At 46.0% G+C, this 16560-nt stretch overlaps 2 protein-coding genes across 2 annotated transcripts; one reads left to right on the top strand and one right to left on the bottom strand.

The window, feature by feature from the left end:
* Positions 1–1559: 1559 nt before the first annotated feature.
* FAM47E (family with sequence similarity 47 member E) lies at positions 1560–10874 on the top strand. Its single transcript, XM_032952315.2, has 8 exons — positions 1560–2271; positions 3504–4128; positions 4866–5050; positions 5545–5704; positions 7098–7310; positions 8372–8515; positions 8934–9011; positions 10005–10874. Exons 1-8 carry the CDS (start codon positions 2243–2245, stop codon positions 10143–10145), a joined length of 1575 nt encoding a protein of 524 aa, XP_032808206.2. The 5' UTR covers positions 1560–2242; the 3' UTR covers positions 10146–10874.
* Positions 10712–14742, bottom strand: LOC116941331 (putative protein BRICK1-A). The gene is made up of 3 exons (XM_032952316.2): positions 14463–14742; positions 12504–12586; positions 10712–12265 (listed from the first exon to the last, which is right to left on the bottom strand). The coding sequence occupies exons 1-3, from the start codon at positions 14578–14580 to the stop codon at positions 12239–12241; spliced, it is 228 nt and encodes a 75-aa protein (XP_032808207.1). The 5' UTR covers positions 14581–14742; the 3' UTR covers positions 10712–12238.
* Between the last annotated feature and the right edge of the window lie 1818 nt (positions 14743–16560).

The following is a 16560-nucleotide window of genomic DNA, read 5'->3' as shown; positions in this document are numbered from 1 at the left end:
AATAAAAGCTTTACTGATTGTTAAAGGCTGCGGGCGCTGTGTGGCAGACAGCAGAGGGCAGTGTGGAAGAATATGTTACACCAGTGGTTCTTAACCTGGGGTGCACGCACCCACCCCCTGAGGGCATCTCGCACGCCCTGGGGGGTGCGAGACATGGCCAGATTTTTTTTTAGAAGGTAAATCATCGAAAGAAATTAAGCAGGAGCACGGAAGTACAACCACTTTGTTTTAATTCTAGATTTAAAGCTTTCGTGACTGCTAGGACCCATACTCTTTGGTTCTATTGGGTAAAGTCACGTAGGTGAAAATAAAATAACAAAAAATCACGACGTTTCGGCCACAATACAAGCGGCCTTCATCAGGTGAAGGGACGAGACTAGCGCTGGAGTGGAAGAAGCCACGCTTAGATCACGACCTTTAAGCTGTGTGAGAAGAAAAAGACCAAGCGCCTTGACAAAGGAATTAGCATATAATTTAGCATTGAAATGGCTCATTGAAATAGCTAAGTTAAAGTATACACATCCGCAGAGGTACCCCTTGACAAAGGAATTAGCATCGAATTTAGCATTGAAATAGCTGAGTGACTAGCTTGTAACTTATAGAGTATACTTTGTTTCATCAAACCTATATTATTTATGAACATTATTTTTTTAAAGATTGAGAACCAAAGGCGTGCAAGGCTACAGTAAAGGTTATATGAACCATTGTGTTACAATGTAGGCTTGTTTCGAGGCTTCGCACCTCGATGCGATACCATACCTGTCAACCCCCTATCAGTGCCTCCCTTATTACAAACCAATTCAGACCGTATTGGTCACCTCTACGTTCATCCTACAAAGTCCCATCACAAGGGAGAAACACAAACAAATATTTAAAACAAAAATGTGCCCGTATTGAAACGGCTGTACACCGTATGGACCTGAAAACGCAATTTCCCTGTACAAGAATAGGGGCTAAACCGTATGGATTGACAGCTATGGGGCCGTCCATAATGACGTCACGCACCTAGGGGGGGGGGGGGTCAGACATTTGTGACGATGTGTGACCAGGGGGGTTTGAGAAATGTTACTTTAAATACATATAGATAACACGTTCTACTCAAATTATGATTTAAAGCTTTCGTGACTGCAGGGATTCATATTCTTGGTTCTTTCGGTAAAGTCACGTAGAAGGGAAACAATAAAATACTTTTATTATTTTATTGTAAAATACTTTTATTATTTTATTGTTTCCCTTCTACGTGACTTTACCGAAAGAACCAAGAATACGTTCTACTTAATTAAATAGCCTTTTTGATAAATGTTTTCTCCTACAACATCAGAGTGCAGCGGCACATGAAATACGCACTACAATGACAATAGTTTAAAGCGAGATGAAGCATATTCTTGGTTCTTTCGGAAAGAACCAAGAATATGAATCACTGCAGTCACGAAAGCTTTAAATCAACGATTTGAAGCATGTTTTTTTTGGGGGGGGGGGGCAGAGCTTTGTGACGTCATATTTGAGGGGGGGGTCTGACTTTTTGTGACGCCGTGTGACGAGGGGGGGGGGTCAAACATCTCTCCAAAATCACGTGACGTCATTTATGGACGGCCCCTTTGCTATCCAGCAAACAAGGGACGTTGGTCCAACTGATCCAGCCACGTGCCAAGGCTTGCCCCAAAGGTGTTCGTTTGAGTGGGGCGATCGTGGTGAAGTGTGGTCGGTACCGCGGGGGAATTCAAATTGTGCCCCCTTTTCTCACAGAACGCACCGCCACCCATACATCCTGCATGTCACTGTGCAACGGTTACCCGTGGCAACGGCCGCACAACAACAACAAACCACGGCAATAGCCACTTACACAATTCGCCATCGGCAACAATCGGCTCAAGACTCCCGGGGCCGCTCAACCGCACGACCGGACGAGTCGATTTGAAGAAAAGAATATAAACGTTTACCAAGAGCGAGGTTTAAACTGAACACGCAAATGGATTCCTCCCCCACCCCCTCCCCATCTTCCACGTGAATGACGGCTTAGACGCACTGCGATACAAGCGGTAGAAATCAGGACCAGCGGTGCAATCATCATCATCAGTAGCATCAGCAGCAGCAGCAGTACCGCATTGACAGCATATCTGCTATCAGGTGTAGTGGCATAAAGCGGCTGTAGTTAGTATCAGCAGTAGCGGCACGATCGGCAGCTGTACTGGGTAGAAGCTGCTGCTAGCTGCTACTGCCGAGTTGGAAGAGCGTCTGGAAGATGGAACACAAAGTGGGTCGCCACCCATGGTGAGTGAGTGGGTGAGTGAGTGGGTGAGCTGTGCGTATGTGTGTGACGGCTACAGAGCCCCCTTCAAAGCACTCACTCATCTTTCGGGAGGGCGGCTGTGTGGGGGGGGGTTTAATTCTCACAAGCTCTTGAACACAGATAAAAAAAAATAATCCCCGTCATGGCCTTAACAGAACTGTGTTGTGAGCGTGCAGCTTTGGCAGGACACAGCAGCACCGCTTTCCGTAGACTTTGTCTCGGCAGTTCCTGATGTTTACACATCGCACCAGATACTCGTTTGAGGCTGAGACGATCTAGGGGGAGGCCCATGACCGCTTCAGAAATGCATCGCCTACGTAGGCCGTGAGCGTAAATTATAGATTACGAATGAGTTGCCTAATCTTTTACAACAAAAAACGACAATTTCACGAAGAAAGTAATGATCAATAGCAATCAAACACAATGCACTTTTTTTTTAAAGTTGGATATCGAAGCATTTGGGTCCTGAATAAAGTCTAGAGATTAAATGAAAACATTATTTGGTTTAATAAGTAATGTTATTTTTTTTTAAACACGCTTTTATTAAATATACTAGTGATGGCAAAACTCCACGACTCCAGGAAGTGGCCCTGAAGCTTGCCACAACGTAAGGGACCGTGGCCAATTACAGCCAACGTCAGTTCACCGTGGACAATTAGAACCCAAGCCGAAACATAACATAAAAAACAATGTTTAAAAATATAGATGTGTTTTAATGATAGAATATAGTATTGTCATCAGTATGACATAAGTATACCAAGTTTGCTGTCGATACCACATTGGGAAGTGGGTTACAATTGACTTACAAGATTTGAGGATACAACAACGACAACAACAGCGTGAGTTAAAGGAAAGCGTGTAAAAATAAAATCTTCGCAACAACAATAATTGTAACGTATAGCCTTGTGTTTATCTACTGCTGGACGAAGGCCTCCCCCTGCCTGCCATGTGGATTGTTTTACCACACATCACGACACTGTTCATTGCAGGTTGGTGAAGGGTCACTCAAGCCCGGTTCGGATATCACTTGCCACCGATGTTAGCCGTAACCGAGAATCGACCTTACATAGGCGGGTTCATAGCACAGTCCACATACCACTGTGCCACAACTCAAGCACCAAACACTGTTATCATTTACGTATGTATGTACACTATTAGATTACAACACTTCTAATGGACATCACGAAAGGCAATTGTTCTTCTTCTGCTGCAGGTACAAGGAGCGCTTGCTGGCAAAGCAAATCAAGTGGGGCAAGAAGAGCGAACTTGCGGGTTCCTACGACTGCCGACGGTGGCGATTCCTCCGTCCCAACCTGGACGCGGACTGGCAGGGCCTCCCCCCGGTCTTGACCACCGCAAGCCTCCTCGCGTACAACGCCGCAACACAGCACGCGGTATCATCGTCCGCCCGCTCGGCCAACTCTGCAGCCGACCTCGAGCCTCACCAGATGCACGAACATCGCGATGTGACCACCGCCCAAGAATCACAGGAACGCCTGGAGCCCTCTGCAAAGGTGAACGATCCCGACAAGCGGGGATGGGTTGATAAAAAGGAACGCTTGAGGCTACCGGCTATCGATGCCCACACCGCATCGTTGGATGGTTTGCTGGTTCGCGTTGGGAGTCCGCGGGCTGAACCAGTGCTATTCAATTCCAAGAAGACGGGGCAAGGACGTCGGCCGAACAAATCGTCCGGCTTCGTGGATCAGCGGCGATACCTGTCCCGGCTCACTCCGCTGCAGCAAGCGCGCCGGGCGCTCGTGGAGGAGACGGAGTGCGGCTTGCGCGAGCACCCGCTCGCACTCTACCCACACCTCCAGCAGAGCCTCGATCCGGAGGTGCAGTAATGCTCGCATCGCCGTTAAAGCAAACAAAATCCATCTTTTAGCGAAGTCGTATCATCATTCACTCATCCTGTATGTGCAATATCTGTCCAAAGTCAGCTTGGACCTTCTGCTGATGCTTCCCTGCAACTCCTCTATGTTTCACCATCTAACAGCATATGTACTGCAACATTCACTCCACTGCGGATTCCTGAAGCCCTGACACACTGGGGCAATGTAGGGAATTGTTGCCAGCAATTGTTAGTAGCACTGTTGCATTTACTAATGAGCAACTACGCCAACTTGAAACGGAATTGGCACGGCGACGTTTCCATGCAACAATGTGAACGGAGAATGTTGATGTGTGTTTTATGAACAAGGATTGGTTTACACAACACACAACCTTCGTTGTAGTTGCCATCCCAATCGCCTACAATGAAAAGCAGCAATATCATTTGTTTCCACTAATTTCCCTCAATAGATTATTGAGTGGCAACCATCGCCGGTGGCGATACCCAGCGACGATTGCCCTATGAGTGCCCTAGTTTATCATCATGATCATCATCAGCCATGATCAATCCACTGCTGGTTGAAGGCCTCCCCATGCTGTCACCATCTCTCACGGTCCTGCTATGTAACAAACCACCTAGCAGCACATGCACGCGACCTGATTTCGTCATTCCATGTTTGTGTATAAGGCCCCATATTGATGAGCATCATGGTGATGTGTTCGTTTTATCGTGGCCATGTAGCTGTTTGAAGAGGTGGTGAATTTGCTGGACCCAGAGATGCGGCGCTTTGAGGCATCTCTGCAGGAGGATGTGGAGCCACCTCCTGTCGAGCAGGAGGATGAGGAAGACATGGATAATGCAAATGGAGAGGACACCAAACCCGAACCCTATCCAATAGAGGATCGGCCAACCACCATCTCATCCACGTGAGTACACAAACTCATTCTTGATAACTCACAAACGTAAATGCTCATTTACTATCGATTTGTAACCCAAGCTCATTAATGGTGGAATTTTTACGAGGACAAGAAGTGTTCACGACCACACAGAGGCAGTCCATCATCGGCAGAGGATACAAGAAAGGTCTTAAATCTGGACCTGAACGAGCAGGGAGCCAACAGCACACATGGCTGGAGGAAAGGGCCTTCCAGACCTTGGGGCAGCAGTGGCGAATGAAATACCACCCATAGAGTGGAGATCAACAGAAGGCCTTGGTTGTTAGATCAGAGAGTACTTGGAGGTGAGTAGAGTGAGCTGAGAGAGGAGAGGGAAGGCAGAGGCGGGTTCACGTAGGATTCATGACTTCCATGATGGCTATCTTGACATTTGTCTGGGACTAGATTGGGAGCCAATGGAGAGACTGGTGTATGAGGGTGACATAGTCTGCTTTGGTAGTCAATGTTTTTGCTGCTGTTGTTAGCCGAGAGGGCAGGTACCAGAACCCATACCGCTGGCTTCCCAAGGTGGAGGGCAGCAGCAAGGAGGACAGGAGAGGCCGACGGAAACCTCCGAGCGGCTCCTCGCAAGACGAGGACCTCAAGCGCGTCACCCACGACTTCTGCGACTGGGTCGCCTCATTGGTGAGGGCCTGGTTATTTTCATTGATGCACTAACCCAGTGCTCTTCGTTGCAAGGCCCGCGGGCCAATGGCGGCCCCTCGTGGCCTTTAGTGGGGCCTCCGACAAGACGCATACGTGAAAACACCCCATTACGCGGTGCTGTCAAATACAATGGTTTCAAATGTGGCGGCCCCTCACACTGATGATGTCTTATCGGCGAAAGTGGCCCCCCTCTGCAAATTAGTGAAGAGCACTGTACCAACTTAATAGAAGAAAATAGAGAATATTCATTAATTCAAGGCTGTGGAAAAATAGTATGCAATGTCTAACTTCAAAGGGGAATACGAATACACAGAGGGTGGCTTAGAATATGAATACTAAATGGCAACAGGTTGAAACACGCTCGCCATGCCACAAGGCGCACATTTTGACTACAGCAAGACATTCTCAATAATAATAATAATCATAAAATGTCCCCACCACTGCGGTAGGCTGAAGTCGGAGCAGAACCCATGGAGGAAAGGGGGGAATGGGATGGATATTTATGTATACAGCTCAATTTACAACCGACACAACGATCAGCACATTCCAGAAAGCTGGTTTCCAGATAGTGTGCAAAATAGCATTTGCCAGGCTCAGGTGGATGGAGGGTGACACGGGGGGTGTGGATTAAGAGTCAGTTTTGTTTACAGGCATATTTTGTTTATCTCTGCGTGTGTGCAATCGTGTGTGTACGTAGTGGTCAGCTGACCACTATGTACAAAGCGCTGACCACTATATCTTTGTACGTAGTGGTCAGCGCTACGCTGCGCTACGAACCCGGCGACCCGAGTTCGATTCCCGCTCACGGCCAACACCAGTGACGATTATCTGAATCGGTCCTGGACCTCCCCTACGTCGACTCAGCCTGAAATAATTACCTGGTGTGGTGTGTAAACATGACCACAGGGGATATAAAGGTGGCCATGCGTGTTGATGTCCTTCACAGGTGCTAACAGCATTTGCCTTTACAGTTTGTTAAAGGCTATACTGTATTAAAAAAAAGTTTATATTTGGAGCGACGGCGCAGTTGTTTACGCACTGCTCTATGAACCCAGCAACCAAAGTTTAAATTCCCGGGCACAGCCAACAATGTTGGCAAATATCTAAACCAGTCCTGGGTATCCCCGAGTATCAGTGGTGACATTTGAAAAAACTACACCCCCATGTATGCCCCTCTGGCTCTAACAGGTGGTCACCAACAGCACTTGCCCCTACACTTTACCACGATCACAGGGGGATCTTATCTCCGTGTGCGTGCATTCTAAAAGCACCAACCAATGCACGCACGTGTGTTGGAACTTCTTTCGCACCGCACGTGGCCAACCATGCCAATCGGAGGCACCCATCGTGTTTGTGTTTGTGCCGAGGCCAGGGTGGGGAGAGCGACGTGATCGAAGAGTCCACCCTGATGAGCCTCTTTGCGAGCGGCTACGAGACCAAGCCCCCGCTCACCGTGCCCATCCACGTGGTGGAGCTCGCCAACGTGCCCCCTGAGCTGCGCTCGGCGGCTGGCGCCACCCCGGACAGCGCTCCCTCCACCAATGCCAAAGGCACCTCCGCCCACAAGACCGGTGCAGGGCCGCAGGTACGCAATCGACAGCACCCACCTTGGCATGCCATTGCGTACGAGATGCACGGAGCGGTTGCGCGGTAGTGCAGCGACGAGAGATGCACGCTTGTTGGGGTCTGCCTTCCTGGTCCTCCTCCCTTCTGCACTCACTCCTGTCCAAGGCCATCATCTCCACATCCACTCAGCAATCGTTCATAACTTGGCTCACCACTTCAAACCACCTCTCTCCGCCCTGGTGCTTCCATGTTAATCGTCACGTGGCTTCCCTTCGTTCTTGCGACATGTCCGAGTTATCGGAGTCGACTTAATTTCAGCTTGTCCGAGATGGAAAACCACCACCAATTTGCAAAAAAATGCATACTTATTTTGTCATTGTGATGAATGTATCGTGGTTGCATATTTACATTAGCCAATCACATTCACCATATACAAATTAAGAAAAGCAGATTTGTATATACACATTTTCATGGATGTATTGTGAGTGATTAATCAATGCATTATTACAATTCCGAGTAAGTAAATATGCGCGTTTGGCATGGTTTTTTTTACACCAGTAAAGTCATCCTTGATCACATGTTGACAAATCTGTTACAATTGTATTTTAACGTTGTCGACTTGTAATGACATAAAATAGTTGACGAGCTGTCGTAACTGATGCTTGCCAACAATAACACACCTCACATGGTACATAATGAGTGAACCATTACAGACTGAACCGGCCGGCTATAGTTTAGGTAAATGTCGATTTGCCATGAAGAGTTGATTATCTTATCTTAACATAATTTATATAGCCCCTTAGCCAAGACGCTTCAACCAAGGCACTTTACAGAGAATTAAGAATGGTACAATATTACATATCAAAAACCTCAACACGTTCGTCAATAACACTACCTTAAAAAGAAAAACATAATAGGCTATGATGGAAAGGCCATTGACTGAAACGTTGCCTATATATATAAAAAACACTATAGCTGACCAGTTCAGTTTTTATTATTTGTGCTCGTGCACCACATCCACCAAATAATATCACCAAATAATATATGTACCGTTTTGTGTGGCCTGGACTTCACCAACAGCCACAAAGTGGGAGGATGTGCTACGGGGCCTGGTATCTGCCACCTGCCACTTGGAAGAAAAAGCCTCAAAATGAGCCTCTGGAGGACCCTAACGTTGTCCAGGAGAGGGAGGCTTCTGAAGCCAAGAAGAGAGCTACTGCCATTGTAAGACTTTGAATCGCGAACATATTTTAGTCTTCCTTTCCATCTGAGAAAACCGGCTATGATAAATGTGTAGGTTCCTAGAAAAATGTAAAAACGAATATCACTTTAAATATTTAATTCTGAGAACTTAAAGTTCATGAAAATTACTTGTGATATTTTTCATACCAGCGACAGTTAATGCCTTCTAACGTTTTCCTTCGATTTACCCCATCGATCCTTACCTCAAAGCAACTATTTATACATTTATATCATTGCAATACAGCGGTCACAGCCCAAATTCAAAGCTGCATAATTTTGGAGAGGTATTTGTCGCGCAGGTTACATCAAAACGTGCGGCACCACGAAAGCAGAGCAGCCACGCATTGACCTAAAGCACTGTGAAAGCTACCAGTAACAGCTCACTCGCTTGTCTTTACAGGACACGCAGCTGCTGCACTTGCACGGCGCTCTGGCATTCCGCAAGTTTGTGGACGAAAAGGGAGCTCGTCGGCCACAGGTGAGGCCCTTTTCATCAAGTTCTCATAAACGTAAGATTGAATGGTATAAGATTACATTTTGGGTATGCGTGTATATAGTACAGCCCTTTGTCAATCCACCACTAGATGACGGCCTCCCTCACACCATGACGGTTATGGGGTCTGTTTGACTATACTTCACCACGCTGGTCAGTACTGGTTGGTGCTATCCGAACCGGTCCACTTGCCACTCGATGCAAGCCGTGTCTGGAAATCAAAGGCAGGTAAACAGAGTTCAGTGCAGTGTGGTAGCCACTGCATCACCACTCCACCCCAACAATGCTGTATACACTGATAATACCCACATACCCATTAGACTGGCATAAAAAAGAATTGAGAGAGGCATGAGAATTTAGTTTTAATGAATTTCTGCAGAAATTCCCTACAACCAGCTGTCCATGCTGTGGACTCCCTGCCAATGAAAGTACATGCTGAAGACCTTCCTTTTTTTCCTTTGTCTCTGACCACCTATCTGTAAATCAAATATGCCCTCCATTCCTGTCGAGTGTTTTGAAATGCGGCCACATTAAAACGCTGTTTAAATCCACACATTGCAGTATATTCATGAGCACACCTGGTGGTTTATTCCTTGGAGATGGAGCGTGGCTGGGATGTCACAATCCAAGTCTCGCCCGGCCACAATGCTACTTCGGGCAAAATATTGTGAGCAAGGTACTTGGTTAACTTTGTAATTGTTTCCGTTATTCTGGAATACTTTAAAATGTCATTTTCTACAAACCTCACGATCCAAGTATACACCAATGATCAATCAAACCTCTTTTACCTCCACGTTTAAATTGGAATTTGTATTTTAAATTTACAAGACATCGACAACCCTGCAAAACGGTGTTTTTATAATGTAGACAATACAATATATAAATATTTTTTTACAAATAGCAGCAGTATGTCCAGAATAAGGTTTCCGGCCGAATGGTTTTCAGGGGTTGGGCTCACTGTTCCTTTTCTGGATTCAGTTCCTGGAGCAGGTGTCCATGGAGCTCTCTGAAGAGGATGGGAGAGAGCAGACCTCTGCTGGCAAGGCCAGGAAGCGCCAGACTGTGGAAAAGGGACGCCAGTCATCTGCATCCACCGCTGCAGAATCCGTCCTCAATTAATATACAAGCGGCATCTGCCAATAATCAACATAGACGTTTCACACATCACTTCCCACTGTGATTTGGATTAACGCTGGAAAAATATTAAGCCTATCTTTATAATATACTGTAATTGTTTTTTTACACGGAAAATGTATCTAATGGGGTGGAGTGGTGGTGCAGTGGCTCGCACACGGCGGCCTAAATCCAACGGCGTGAGTTATATTCCTGACCATGACGAACATCAGTGGCGAGAGATGGTTCTGGGCACCCCACCCTCGTGACGAACTATGTAAGCGTGAAGTATGGTCAATCAATCCCCCTGAGCGACACAATGGGGAGGATTTCATCCAGCCACGGATTAACAAAGGGCTATGAATTGATATTTTTTTGTTTAATCTAACAGTTAACAGAACGTCAAGCACAAGTGATTTCGTACCTGGAATATTTGGTGATCAGGTAACCTGCAATCAAGTGGCCTTGATGACCTTCACACATTTATACCACCTCTGCACCGTCACAAATGTGTTGTTTTGTATCACATATTGCTTGTCAACCAAAAACGCAGCGCACACAAAGACCAACAATGATTGTGAACGTAAACATTTATTACGCAAAAAAAGCATCAAACAACAGTGAGTGTAGAAAATCAACCTGAGATCGAAAATGCTGGCCTAATACACGCAAGCCAAACACAATGAAATGTACTGGAGTGAAATAAAGACACCTCGTAGATTGTAACCATGTAAAGGTTTCAAACATAATTCAGTTGTCACAACTGTGGAACATGTGCCAAGAATCAATAGTTTCTTTTTAATGGTGTTGCCATCAAGCACTAAGAGCCCAAGTACAACCTTTAACTCCATCAAATAAATATAATATCGTTCTCTTTGCATAATAAGAAAACTAATTCTGTCAATTTAAGATTTTATAAATTGACCCTAAATTCATAATTTCACTTTTTTCCAAGACTGAAATATTTTTCAAATATTTTCCAGTTGAAAAATAAAATATAAACTCTGAAAATGTGTTTATGGCACCAAATACCTGTGCAACAGGAAATATATATGGTGTATGTAACAGCGAGTTCCACTTACATATTGAGATATACTGTTAATTTTCAGTATATAAAAATATCGGCATAATTTATTTATATATTTTAACCAAACACATCTTTACTGTACTCACATTTTTTATATGCTATATTTATTTCAATTGAAACCATTGCATAATCTGAGCTTACATTGTAAATGTTAATAAGAAAGCTAAAGAAGCACCACCATCGATTCGATCGGTAAACATTTATAATTTCTTGTGCTTTCAATTCAATTTCCCTACGGTGCAGTGAATGTAAAGTTGGGCAGCAGCAGCAACCTTGGCATTAAAGGACAAGTTGTGGACCGAAGATGGTACGTGGGTATTTAAGATTACAATCAATGACTAAAACTGTCCACAATGAAGCATCGCATATGGAGATGTCTAACATGTTTAAATTTTATTTGCTTCTTTCGGTAAAATCACGTAGAATGAGAATAAAATAATAAAAGAAAAGACAATAATTATTTTATTCTCGTTCTACGTGACTTTACCGAAAGAACCAAAGAAGATGTTTAAATTTACCGTACAAGTGAGCAACCTTCCATAGTGGCATTTTTGGTCCTGGAAAGACTAGCTCCATCCACACTTCCTTGCATGATTCAAGTAGAGTATTGGTACGTGCCCTCATAGTTTATTCTCATTACCTCTCATGTACAGTAAATTTGGCTGCAATAACACAAATGTACGGGTATTCTCTCTATATGCCAAGTACACATGAGAGGCAATTCATGCAAATTCCAGTTAAGCAGCTTAACATTCTGCAACGTAAAGCATTTCTTTACACGAGCGCACACAAAACACAGACGGTAAAATGGCACACTTTTTTTTGGCATACACTGCAAGTAAAAGAATCACATCATCATGACGAAAAGGTTGCTTGAAATACAGCTATACACGCAAACATCGCAAAAGCAAGTCAAGTGGAAACAGTTCAACTTTCCCAACTGATGATGACGATGAGGCCAACGTCCGGCGGGGCAGCAGGAGCAAGCGTTGACCAGGGCCCAGCAAGACTCTCATGTCAGAGTTTCTCCTTTCGTCACCTGCACAAACGAACCGAGTTCAAACGAAAAGCACGGCTCCCAAAGACCACAATCAGATTTTCTTCTTTCGGGTATGTCGGCAGCCTTCACGCGGCCCACTCTAAGTGAGAAATCACGACGAATGCCATAAACGCGACGACCGTACATCGAACATCGATCTCCCGATCTCCAGAGCAACAACACAAATAAGATAATCCCAGCAAAGCGGGTCCAAGAAGAATTACGGAGACCTACTCACCCTGGCTTCGATGTACTCGATCCTGCGTTCCAACGCGGTAAGCTTCTCGTTGAGGGTTGCCAACCGCGAGCGGCATGACATGTCTACAGACAAAACAGTAAACTTCTCAATCTCACGTGAAATTCTATACAATTGGCTAAGAACGGTGCGAAATAAGTTCAATATACACACATTGCTGTGACTTGTCAGTTGCATGATTTTGGGCATACAGTTCGGATGCTATTAAAAAAAAGTGGCTAATCATTTACAACAGAATATGGCTATAGGCACAGCTTATATAAGCACAACTCTACTGTAAGCAACACGTGCTTAAATTACACTGGTGGAGGGGAGGGACAACTTCTGACAGTACTCAACTTTGGATATTAGCACAACTGGGATTGCTTCCAAGGGCCGTGCTTATGGGGATAAATCGAGGTTAGTTAGAGCTGGTTTAGCAAAGCAGGTCATGGATAAAAAGGGCCTGATGGTTGGATCGCATCACTCAGGTTGCAGTGTATGATACGTCAATCACAATTGACCAGGTCAAGTATTCCTATTATTATTCTGGTTGTTGGCCAGATATGAGGAGCTGCTAGGTCTGGTCTGGGCTTGTCAGGGGCTTGACTCGGGCAGACGAATTCGCTGTTGGATAGGCACGGATGGGTCACCGCTCCATGAATTCTAGAGTTGTCCCCAAAGAGCCGCTGGGCAACCACAACAAAACAGACAACGCCCTTCCCCTTACGAAATCTCTGCATCCACACGCACGCAGAGAGACACAGGGATGGGGGTTGACACGGAGGTACAACAGTACGCATGTGGTCCCATATTCAATGTGCCCCCCCTAAACCCACAAATTACATACCTGTCAACCCCTTATCAGTGCCCTACCTTATTACAGACCAATTCAGACCTTATTGGTCACCCCGTGCACTTATATATATCAACGTTCATCCTACAAAGTCCCATCACAAAAGAGAACACACCAAATAGACAAGCACCACTAGTACACACCACTACATACCTGTCAACCCCTAATCAGTGCCCTACCTTATTACAGACCAATTCAGACCTTACTGGTCACCCACGTGCCTCTTATACATCTCAACGTTCACCCTACAAAGTCCTACCAAAAGTGATGGCCCTATGGGCCTGAAAACTCAATTTTCCTGTACAAGAATTAGGGGTAAAACCGCATGGATTGACAGGTGTGAAATGAAAATATTTTTTGTTTAAATTGACATCGGAGCTTCCTCGCAACCGCTACACGTCCAAGCCGAGATGATAATAACAGCGGGAGGCCCGCCCACCGTGTTGTGCCGACGAGGGCCTGACAGCACCGGCTGTACTCACCCACAGCAAGGACAACAAGATCGCTCCGCTGGTTCTACACGAGGCCCAAGTCACGAACCTCACCAGTTTAACGTGCGGTGAGAGCGGCGCCGTCAACGTATTCGTCGCGATGACGGTAAAAAGCACCACCGGTCAACATTCACACCCCCAACCCAGCCAACCCGCGCTGCAGGAATGTCCCCCGGCAGCTGTCCGTGAACTCTTGAAACCTTTCTAGCGCTCATTGTTGGGGCTTCAAGCGTCGTTGGCGAGCACCGATCACGACAGGGACGTGGTCAGGAGCCACGCCCGTTAGCGAGACAGAGATCCCCCGTGTAGCCTGTAACAGAGTGTTGGGGCAAGTGCTGTTCGTGGCCAGTAGCAGCACCCATGAATGTGGGTGGGGGGGGGGGCACACGAGAGAGGGGGGTGTAGTTGGCCAGCAGTAACCACGCCCGGTCGCCTTTGTCTTCCCCCCGTGGCGATGCTTAACACCGCACCGGGTACTCGCTTCGAGGCTGAGTCGACCTAGGGGAGGCCCGGGACCGGTTCAAGTAATCGTCACCGGCGGTGTTGGCCGCGAGTTCGATTCGCAGCTAGAACCCCCCCCCCGCCCCTCCGGTCGTGTGGACGCGATTCGCTCACCGAATGAATTCAAGAAGTCGGCGATCTTCTTGATGCTGCTGGTGATCACCTCAATGTACTCCCTGTTGGCCCAATCCTGGTGGATTTGCCTCTGCACCTCGTCGTTCTGCGCGGCCATGGCGAGGCGGCGGGATTTGTGTTTCTCTGAGCAATCGGCCACGCGCGGGCCTCTCTTTGCAGCCGTAGACACACGCCGAGCACTGATCTCCCTCTGTCTCTCTCTCTCTCTCCAGCACTGTCAAACCTTCCTTCCTGTCGTAGTTTCCTTCCCACCTCCCCCACCAATCATCACACGAGCCATGCAACGGGGGCCGTGGGGGTGGGCGGGGGGTGTTTGTGGTGTGAGGTTATTTCACGGCACGAGCCACCAGGAGGCGGCACAGGACAAGTTTACGGACGCAAAAGGAAGCTATGAAACTATATTTATTTTTATTTGAGCGGATAAGTAAGGCCTACTGAGCTACATCGGTTTTTTTTTGTTTGCAGAAGCGACCCGGTCACAAATGTTAGCTCAACGAAGTGGCTTACCACGTGGAAAATTACGGCGGCAGCCAAAATACTCTAAACGCGCGTTTCTAAATGTGCAGGGGGGAAACTAAAACCGGATGACCTGGAGAAGAACCCATGCGATCAAGGGGAGAGAGAACCCAGCAACTTCAATTATACAGGCGTCAGGGTTCGGGATCGAAACGACGGCCTCCTTACATACCAGGCGAAGTAGCAATCATTGGAAGGATTTGATAAACCCATTCGGGTCTTAATTGATTGATCACGATTAAGGTGGATTTCAGACCGCATCCATTATTTTCGTCTCCCCCCTCCTCTTTTCCGAACATAGATGGACTCGTCCATCTGAATAACTCCCAAATCGCTCTCCGTGGTGCTAACGTTAATAAAAACGCCACTTTTTTCAAATTGTTCTTGCTGTGGTTTTCACACCTGATGATGATTGCTTGTGTTGCAGTCGAAACGTCGTGAGATTTTTATTGTTTTATATTTTTATTATTTTTTTGTTTCCCTTCTACGTGACTTTACCGAAAGAACCAAGAATATTCTCATTTTAGTTTTTTGGTGATTGGTCAGCTAATCAGAGACGTTTTCCCCCAAATTATTTGGTGACGCTGATGCTTTGGCACTGGTGTAAGAGCGAAATTTACAACGACAAAAAACCGCAACACATGTGTCAATAACACCACCTTCAAAGGAAACAAGTATATAGTGGGTAACGTTTTGGAAAATGTTCCTTCTTCATATGGGGCCGTCCATAAATGACGTCACGCGCCTGGGGGGTGGGGGTCAGACATTTGTGACGATGTGTGACGAGGGGGGGGGGGAGTTTGAGAAATGTAACGTCACATCAAAATGCGCAACTTTAAATAAATATAGACAACTCGTTCTACTTAATAAAAATAGACTTTAAAATAAATGTTTTCTCCTACAACATCAGAGTGCAGTGGCACATTAAATACGCACTACAATGGCAATAGTTTTAAGCGAACTGAAGCATGTTTTATTTTCTAAATGGAAATATGGTTAGGGGGGGCAGAGCTTTGTGACGTCATATTTGAGGGGGGGGTCTGACTTTTTGTGACGCCGTGTGACGAGGGGGGGGGTCGAAAATCGTCCAAAATCGCGTGACGTCATTTATGGACGGCCCCATTGTGCTATGAATAAAGCAGTCACGTGCTATGAAGAAGGGCCATTACACAAAGCGCCGCCCATTATGGAATACATATTTCCTTTCATGGCGGTGTTATTGAGATGTTTTATGTGAATACAATCCATGCAAATACAATGTTAAGGTTTTCCTCAGTGGACTGTTGTCTCTCATATCGGTAAAATACCTTTAAACGTACGTTTTTAGTCAGGCTCGTAAATGTAGTCTCTGGTGGGTGGTAGCCGTAGTCACCTTTGATTTCCACCAATGGCTCACACTGCGCACGTAAAAACAGATCGCGTTAAATTTCATATTAAAAGTGTATTTTCCATTCTCTCGATTTTTCCGGTTTTTATTCGCGTTTTATTGTTTGTTCTACCTCTGAGGATTAAAACATGGTGGCTCATTGCCTTGCGACAAAACATTTAAAGAAGGACCCAA

Source organism: Petromyzon marinus, chromosome 11, assembly GCF_048934315.1.
Source record: "Petromyzon marinus isolate PM22_M1 ecotype Great Lakes invasive population chromosome 11, UKy_Petmar_22M1.pri1.0, whole genome shotgun sequence".
In the NCBI taxonomy this organism is placed as follows: domain Eukaryota; kingdom Metazoa; phylum Chordata; class Hyperoartia; order Petromyzontiformes; family Petromyzontidae; genus Petromyzon; species Petromyzon marinus.
This window is presented reverse-complemented; position numbering and strand designations above follow the sequence as displayed.

Excerpts from the sequence above, each read along its gene's own strand:
- FAM47E (XM_032952315.2), top strand. The coding sequence starts at position 2,243 with ATGGAACACAAAGTGGGTCGCCACCCATG. Across the intron at positions 2,272-3,503 it reads AAAGTGGGTCGCCACCCATG|GTACAAGGAGCGCTTGCTGG; the intron begins GTGAGTGAGTGG and ends CTTCTGCTGCAG. Across the intron at positions 5,051-5,544 it reads CCAACCACCATCTCATCCAC|CCGAGAGGGCAGGTACCAGA; the intron begins GTGAGTACACAA and ends TGCTGTTGTTAG.
- LOC116941331 (XM_032952316.2), bottom strand. The coding sequence starts at position 14,580 with ATGGCCGCGCAGAACGACGAGGTGCAGAGGCAAATCCACCAGGATTGG. Across the intron at positions 12,587-14,462 it reads CGACTTCTTGAATTCATTCG|ACATGTCATGCCGCTCGCGG; the intron begins GTGAGCGAATCG and ends TTTTGTCTGTAG. Across the intron at positions 12,266-12,503 it reads TCGAGTACATCGAAGCCAGG|GTGACGAAAGGAGAAACTCT; the intron begins GTGAGTAGGTCT and ends TCGTTTGTGCAG.